The sequence below is a fragment of the Trichechus manatus genome, unplaced genomic scaffold, assembly GCF_000243295.1.
Source record: "Trichechus manatus latirostris isolate Lorelei unplaced genomic scaffold, TriManLat1.0 scaffold00024, whole genome shotgun sequence".
NCBI classification, from domain to species: Eukaryota; Metazoa; Chordata; class Mammalia; order Sirenia; family Trichechidae; genus Trichechus; species Trichechus manatus.
In genome coordinates, this window is record NW_004443960.1 from 3,176,737 (window position 1) to 3,185,140 (window position 8,404).

At 42.6% G+C, this 8,404-nt stretch overlaps 1 protein-coding gene across 1 annotated transcript; it reads right to left on the reverse strand.

The window, feature by feature from the left end:
- Window positions 1-265: 265 nt before the first annotated feature.
- Window positions 266-7,906, reverse strand: ZNF597 (zinc finger protein 597). Its single transcript, XM_004373419.3, is given in 5 exon segments — window positions 266-4,031; window positions 4,033-4,813; window positions 6,407-6,533; window positions 7,523-7,609; window positions 7,771-7,906. Coding segments are annotated over 4 exon segments (1,278 nt in total). The 5' UTR covers window positions 7,556-7,609; window positions 7,771-7,906; the 3' UTR covers window positions 266-3,694.
- Window positions 7,907-8,404: the final 498 nt, after the last annotated feature.

Sequence of the window (8,404 nt, forward strand, 5' to 3'; positions counted from 1 at the left end):
GCCGAGGGGGCCGCTCCAGCTCCATATCTCTTTGGCATTTCCGCCGGCCGGCGCTGCAAATGGCGGAGCTGGAGCCTCAAGGCCTCTCTGAGGCTGCGCGGAGTTTCCCGGGAGTCCCTTACTTCCCACCCCCAGCTTCCAGCAGCGACTCACGCAGGGCAGTCGCGGCTCTGGGGAGCCGCTGTGCGGTAAAGACGGGAAGGGAAGTCGACGACTAGAGCTCTGTGTTCCCAGAATAACGCCGGAATTTTTCTAAGCTCCAGGGAACAAGTGATCTTACGTCTCCATTTATTTAAACGGCACTTCATTCATTCACTCATCCAAACCACAATCTGCCAATCTTAACAGTTCCAATTGACTATACTAAAAACCACTTAAGTATTTAAAAAAAAAAAATCATCTCCATCATTATAAAAAAGCATTTATTAAATGCCAAATTGCACCTTAGGCAGACATAATCACTGCCCATAAGGCTGATGAGAATGTATCAAAACCAGTAAAATTGAAACATTAAACAAACAAGTACAAATACAACCAACGTACTCCTGAGGTATTCAAAGGAACTAGAGATTGCAGCATATTCTCAGGTTTACACAAATGTGTATTTATATCCTATCCTCCTCCTCCCTTGATTGTTAATGCAAGGAAGGAAGTCAATTATAAAACAACACCCGTAGTCAGATGGGGCTTGATCAATAGCTCTCCCAATCTACAAACCCACAACAGATACCTATACACACTCCTCACGAAGATCGTTGTTAGTTAGCTTTTTAAATATGGTTAAAGCAAAGGCACTTTCCTACTGAAACCCCACAGGGACAAGTTTAACGAACAATTCAAAATATTCTTTACTCATATAAACTATAACCTCTTAGGCCTCCCCTGGTACATATATGAGACTAATTGGCAGACTACTTTGAGTAAAATCTGCAGTTTCAGATTATGACAGTTTATGCTGCAGTTAGCAGAACACTGCCACTTAATTATATGGAATCCCAGGAGTCAAAAGCTCAAAAATGGCATTTACTATGACATGTCATTTTTAAACTTCCTGAATTCTTGGGTTAGTCATTTTCTACATTAGGGGAGATATGAATAGATTGCTATTTGCAGCAACAAAGCTCTAAACAACTTTTTTGAGTGGAACTGGGACTCCCTTGAGAATAACTAAATTCCTTAATTTTTTAAATTACAAAACATAAATTGCCGACATCTGAATTCTGTTAGAATAATGTTGTTTCATCATTCATGACTGTAACAGACCCTGATATTCCGGCAATCACATTAAGGACTTGTCAGGTACACGTTTTCATCATTGCTTCAACAATGAAACCAAAAAAACTTGAGTCAGTATCTTTGGCACAAAGCTTTCACTTCTAATGGTATGTCAAAGTCCAAGCTGCAAACTATAGTTCACCAACTGTTCAAAGAAATAAAACTCTTACATTTAGTTTTTCATCCCTGTATTAGCTTTTATCCAGTATTTGTTAATCACGCCTAACACAGGAGGTTAATAATCTCTCTGAATGAAAGTCAATCTTGTGGAATCTACGTTCATCAGTTGGCACTGCAAATAGAAGGCTGAAAATGCCATCATCATAAAAACAGCATGGCTCTCACTGGCTGCCACGACCTCTTTGTTCAACTCCCTGGGCTCAGAGTAGCTTGAATTACATGCAGCAAACGTGTTTTGGAGCAAGTGTACAAAAAGGCAATATCTGAAAATATGCCTATTTCACAGTAACTGACACTCAGGGTTTTGTTTTTTTCCATTTTTCTACACACTAATCTTTAACATTACACCAAAAAGTCATTTTGATTACACCCATGTGGACGATAGTGTTTCTGTAAAAATACTGTTTTTCTTATCTCTTACTGAGTTTTGGCATAATCTCCCAAAATCTGGAGAAGAAAGAAAACTGCAAAACCTGAGAGGTTTACTGTAAAGAAAGCCTCATCTGGAAAAGTGAATGTCCATTTCGAGGTGTGGAACAGATTCATGGCATAAATTCTCACCTTCCCTATACTTTCTTAGGAGCAAAGGATGGCAAAAACTTGCTGCCGTCAAGTCGATTCTGACTCATAGTGACCCTACAGGACAGAACAGAACTGCTCCAGAGGGTTTCCAAGGCTGCAATCTTTATGGAAGCAGACTGCCACATCTTTCTCCCTCAGAGCGGCTGGTGGGTTTGAACTGCCGACATTTTGGTTAGCAGCTAAGCACTTAACCACTGCACCACCAGGGCTCCTATAAAAGGATGACAGCTTCCCTCTTTTTATGTCAGCCCCATTCTGTCCAAGTGCCTTCTAAGAGACTCTTAACTGCTTTCTGCAGCTCTTCTAGTGGGGGCCTCTTTCTAACTTTATTCACCACCTTGAAACTCTATTCAGTCTTAAACTCAAATATCAGCACTCCTAATATGTGCTACTAGGCATTGTGTCAGCTTCTCCCATTCTGGACAGAAGCAGGAACGCGGGGAGGTAGTGCTCTTATTGATGTTTAACAAGGATTATTATACCGCAGAGTTGGCTTATAAGAAAATTAACTAGAGACTCTAGCTTTCTACACTGTTTTAAGCCTCTCAGACCAAGAGAACCTGCTGAAAAAAAAATTGAAGACAAGCTCACTTTTTTATTCAAGATCCTGAAGTCCCAGCTAACTGGTGTCCTTTATCCTAAGAGCAGAGACACCAGAAACAAAGATGCAAATCTGACCTAGACATACAGGGCACATGGTCTCAACTGTGTGTCTGCGAACAAGGAACAAGACAACAGTGTCAAAAGAGGAGCATGGAGTGGGCAAGCTGAGTTAGGGCTGTCGGCTTCAGTTCTCCTCACTCACCAACACTACCTTCCTGCCTCTAACCAGTGTTAACAGCTCAGTGCAGTAGCCAGCACCCGGGACATTCAATTCAGCCGAGCGCTTTAACCATTGTGCCACCAGAGCTCCTTTCACTAAACGATAGTTACTATTATTTGTAGCAAGATATGTAATATGCTTTGGTAGAGATTTGGAGGCAAATTACCTCATAAGGGTCATCTTAGACAAAAGCAGGCCCTACCACCACCTCTAAATAGCTTTCCCCTGATCCAAGCACCAGAAGTCTGTCGTTGGACTGCCAAAACACCTCGCAAACACCCGAATCACAAAGGCCAGTACTTGCTGTTGGCATCAGATCTGAAAATGGGAATTCCATGGATATTAACAACCATCAAGAAACTAACTAGTTCACTCGTTTGGGAATTTTTTACAGGGGAAAAAAAGCTTCTAAAATTCTCTAGAAACTCACATGTAAAACAATACTAATTTTATACAGATATTTCATTTAAATAGTTATAGCAAAAAAAGTATAAAACATATAAAAATAAATTCTCCCCCTTGCAAACCTTATTAAACATGTAAACAAAATTAAAAGAACTCTAACAATAACCTTCATTTTAAAGAAAACTGAGTTAAAAAAAGTTCATAAAAACAGAATTTGAACAGTGACCGAGACAGAATCCTGGATTCACTGTTTTTTCAGTAATAAAACAGAAATAATACTGCCTAAATCGGGGACGCGGTGAGAATCAAATGATACAGTACATGAAATAAGTGTAAAGTGCGTAGCACAGTGCCTGGCACATAAAGGGTAGTGGTTTCCCACCAAAAAGATACTGAAAAGCACAAGCGTTATGAAAATTTTGTTATTATTTACATGGTACTTTTCATGTGGGTTTGCTGATGAATAATGAGACGCATTTCCAACCTGAAACATTTCTCACACACGGTACATTTTAAGGGTTTCTCTCCTGTGTGGCTTTTCTGGTGGCATGCCAGTTCTGATTCCAAAATAAAAGGTTTTGCACATGTTTTGCATGTATGGGGCTTTTCCCTCATATGAACCTTCTGATGGGAAATAAGGTCAGAGAAACAATGAAAGGTTGCCTCACACTCAGGACATTTTAAGGGTTTACATTTCGAGAATGACAGTAAATTTTCCCCATAATCACTGAATCGTTCAGAGTCCTCTTCCTTCTCTTCCTCTTGTTGAGGGGGCAAGGCTTGAGGGCTGCCCGAAGCTCTTCACACTCTGAGTATGCTGGTGGTGTGTTGCCAACGTGTGCGTTTTCTCATGGAAAGGAAGATTTGTTTTCTGACCAAAATGTTTCTCATAGTCAGCATATTCATAGGCTGTTTCTGCAGTGTGGGTTTTCTGGTGCTGTTGCAATCCTGGGAACCACATAAAACCTTTACCACATATCCCACACGTATAGGGTTTCTCCTTTACATGGACGCTCATGTGCCAAGACAAATGTGAGTGCTGATGGAAGCTGGTGCTGCACTTGGCACATTTATGCGGCTTTTCCCTGGTGTGGATTCTCCTGTGTATCCTCAGGTTGGCTCTATGACTGAAGATTTTCCCACAGTCACCACATTTATACTCTTTTTCTGCTGAATGAATTTTCGGGTGCAAAACAAGGTATGAGTTATCACTGAAGCTTTGGTCACATTCAGGAGACTTATGTACATTTTCAGCTTCTTCCGAGGGAAACTCAAGAATTTCAGAAAGTGCTCTGGTTCCTAAACACTGAGAAAGTTCTACTAACGGAGTATGGTTTTCAATGGTAACTAGAAGGCTTATGAATCTTTTTTCACAAGTGGAAGTTCCACCTGATATTTTCCCTCCAGGGCTTCCAACTTCATCTTCAGAGGATTCTTCTGAATAATAGATAAGGGGCACAGCAGTGGAGTACTTTTCTAGGGCAAGTTCTTCAAGCTCTATAGATTCTAGACTTAACTGCTGATTAATCTCAGTCTTGTCTTCCTCTCCTGTTGATAAAAACAAAACAAAGCAAAACACAGACAACACCCTCAAGTGGTACTGAGGAAACAACAAGCTAAGGCAGTTACACAGAGCACCAGGAAACTATAGGTGAACTAACCTATAACCCAGACATTGATAACATACTAAATAGGGGGCAGTACACTCTACCAGCTTCCCAAAGGATCTAGTTCTAGGTGAGCCTCCAAGTGGAGGGAGCAAAGAAGAACTACAACTAAGTCAGAGTCCAACAGGATAGGTACTAAGGAAAATCTTTCGGCAGACATATCTAGAGGTGGGGTCTTCCAGTTAAGTCTATTTAGGACTCAACAGTTTTTTTAATCTTTTAAGCTACCTCAAGCGACAGCTGAGCAGAAAAATATAACTCATAATTAAGAGAAAAATCAATCAATAGAAACAGACCCAGAAATGACACAAATGATAAAATTAGTAGAACCAAAAAACCCAGGGCCATCGAGTCAATTTTGACTCACAGCAACCCTATAGGACTGAGTAGAACTGCCCCACAGGGTTTTCCAAGGCTTTAAATCTTTACTGAAGCAGACTGCCACATCTTTCTCCCATGGAGCAGCTGGTGGGTTTGAACCACAGAACTTTCAGTTAGCTGAGTATTTAATCACTGTACCACCAGGCCTCCTTAAAATTAGTAGAAGGGTGTTAAAACAGATATAAAAATACTCCACATGTTCAAGAAGGTAGAGAGAAAAATGAATATAATTAAGAAAGAAATGGGAAAATATAAAATATAAGTTATGGGACAGCTTAGATACTCAACCCTAGTCAGGGATAAAATATGCTCAGACATAGGAATACTTCTGCATATAGTTCCTCTTAGGTGAGAAAGGCACAGTACCATCTTAAGATTAAATCAATGGCCCTGAGACACTCTTTAAACACTGAACCAAAACGATCTCGAGATCACCTTTTATCAAAATAGCAGAGTGGCACACAAAATAAAGGATATTCCTCATAATAATGTTGGCTCTACTAAGAAACTATCTATATGAGACCCAGAGGTGAACATTTACTCCAAAGCAAAAATGAGAAGATAAGCAGGCAGAGAAACTAGAGTACTGGAAATGGAACGACCAGAACACAATTAAAGAGAATGTTGACAAATTGTGGAAAATGTAACTAATGTCACTGAACAATTTGTGTGGAAACTGTCAAATGGGAACTTAACTTGCTGTGTAAGCTTTCACCAAAAATACAATAAAATATTATTAAAAAAAAAAAAAGCAAGATGAAATCAATTTCCAATTTTTAGCAAATAATAGTAATCTATACTAATGAGGTTTCCCAAATAAAATTGTGAATGGACTATAACAAATATTTGGGAAGATTACCAGGCACTACTATGTCTCATGTAAAATCACAGTAACTGTACTAGACTGGATTTTGGTTTTTAAAAATCATCTCATACTTTGAAACTTGCTGTCTCATGAAAGTTCTTATCATAGCCATATAAATCATCCAGGAATAGGTCCCACTTCCCCAAACCAACATGTGGACAAGCCATGAAATCCTAATCCTAGAACTGACCAAAGTTCCAAAACTGCAGGAAAAAACAATTGCCTTACCTAGCCAGGCCACATCACCGAAACACTCCTGTGTGATACCTTTGCTGAGGGACCTCTGGGCAGGGTGCAGACTCACACACTCCTCTTGAGAAAAATACACAGCCAGATCCTCAAACAGCATTGATCCCTGGAACACATGAGATCCCATCTTGGTACAAGAGGCCTAAGGGCCAGGCCCCACTTGGTGTAGGAGGACTGAGAAAAACTAGAAATGTCAGATGAAAAGGTGAAAAGGCCTTAGGGTAAAAAGTTTCTGAGTGCTGGAGATGGAGTAAAAATGGGGCCTAAGGAGTGGAGCCCTGGTGGTACAGTGGTTAAGAGCTTGGCTGCTAAACAAAAGGTCAGCAGTTCGAATCCACCAGCCATTACTTGGAAACCCTGTAGAGCAGTTCTACTCTGTCCTATAGTGTCACTATGAGTCAGAACCAACTCGATGGCACATAACAACAACTAAAGGAGTGCGAGTTGAGAACAAGAGTGAAAACGGACATAAATTTTGATGGAGTGGTATAAGCGCCAGGACAGTAAACTCTGAATGGTATAGTGTCTTCTGGGAGAGAAAAGGTAGGGAACAACTCCTGGGGAGGGAAACCATTAAGTAAGGATGTTCTAAGGGAAAGGGAAGACTAAGCAGCCCAGGAAAAATCATGAAAGGGATAGGGGTTCCAGGCTTCTCTCAAAACACCTTGCCCTTTGCTGTTCCTGCTTTCTTCCCATGACATTCATTGCTAAGCCCCCTGAAGCACGCCATTCAGGCCTGCTCCATCTTCCCTAAGTTTACCAGTCTATAAATCAACAGGAGAACTTCGATGTGCTTAAGAAACACCTAGGGTATCTGGGGTTTGTTGTTGTTTTTAATTTGACAGGTGAAGCCTAAAAAACTGTCATTTTGAGAAGTATTCCAGAAAGAAACTTTGTTTTAGACTCCTCCAAAGCGCCCTGCTCCCATCTAGTGGTCTGAGAGATTTGGATAAACCATTTCTTCTATGTGCCTGGTCTAGAAACAAAGACAGTTTCCCATCACCACAGGTATGCCTAGCCCGCTTCCAAAAGAGAACAAGCAGAGGCCAGAAAGTTGCCACCAGAATTTGAGCGGGAAAAGGGACCTCGCATCACCTGGGCCGCGGTAGTAGAGAGCGCGGACGCCATCTGGAGGGTAGGGGGTGGTCTTCTTCAAGTCGCGACAGGGACCTCGGGACAAAGCTGGGAGGGGAGAGAATAGTCCTGAGCGGGGCCAATTCGGCCACAGAGCTCCTCCACGCACCCCTAGGTTCCCTGGCTTCCCCAAACCTCCTTAAGATCTGCGCCGACTGCGCCTTTTCTCGAGAGACCCCAATTCTCCCTGCCAGCCGGCCCCTACTTACCGCTCCGGGACTAATGGCCTTAGAAAGCCTCGCCCTATCCGGGCAGAAGCAGCAGAAAGCGACGCCCAACAGAGACCGCAGAACCAGAACCGCGGCCACAGAGAGGCTCCCACGACCCCATACCCACCCACGCCAAAGCGACCGGGAAAGCCGGCAGAAGCCGGCCGTTTCCAGGATTATACGCTATCCTGCTCTGTGATTGGCCTGCGTGACTCCGAGGGGGCAGTCCTTCTTGTGTGTTAACCAATCGAACACCTTAAAGGAGGCCCAATGGCCCACCGGGCATTCTAGGAGATGTAGTTTTTCCCTACGTTTCTACAAGCATTTCCGGTTCCGCTGGCTGAGTCTCCTCGGTGAGCTCAGTGTCTGCTAACTCGCTGAAAAAAAGCGTTAGGGTGACCACCGGAGGGGCGTAATGTTTCCGAGAGGAAGGAAAGCCAGAAGAGAGGGAGATTCCGAAACCCGAAAGAGAGTCGATAACGAAATGTGGGTTCGGTCGGCAGTGGCCTGTGAGCCTGAAAACTTGGGTTCGGCCGAGGTGAGGTGAAAGAGGGGCCGGGGGTGTCCTTGGCCTAGCCTTGGACTTGAGCAGTCCACTGTGTCTTTGGTGGATTGTCGGGCCGTGGGATGTAAA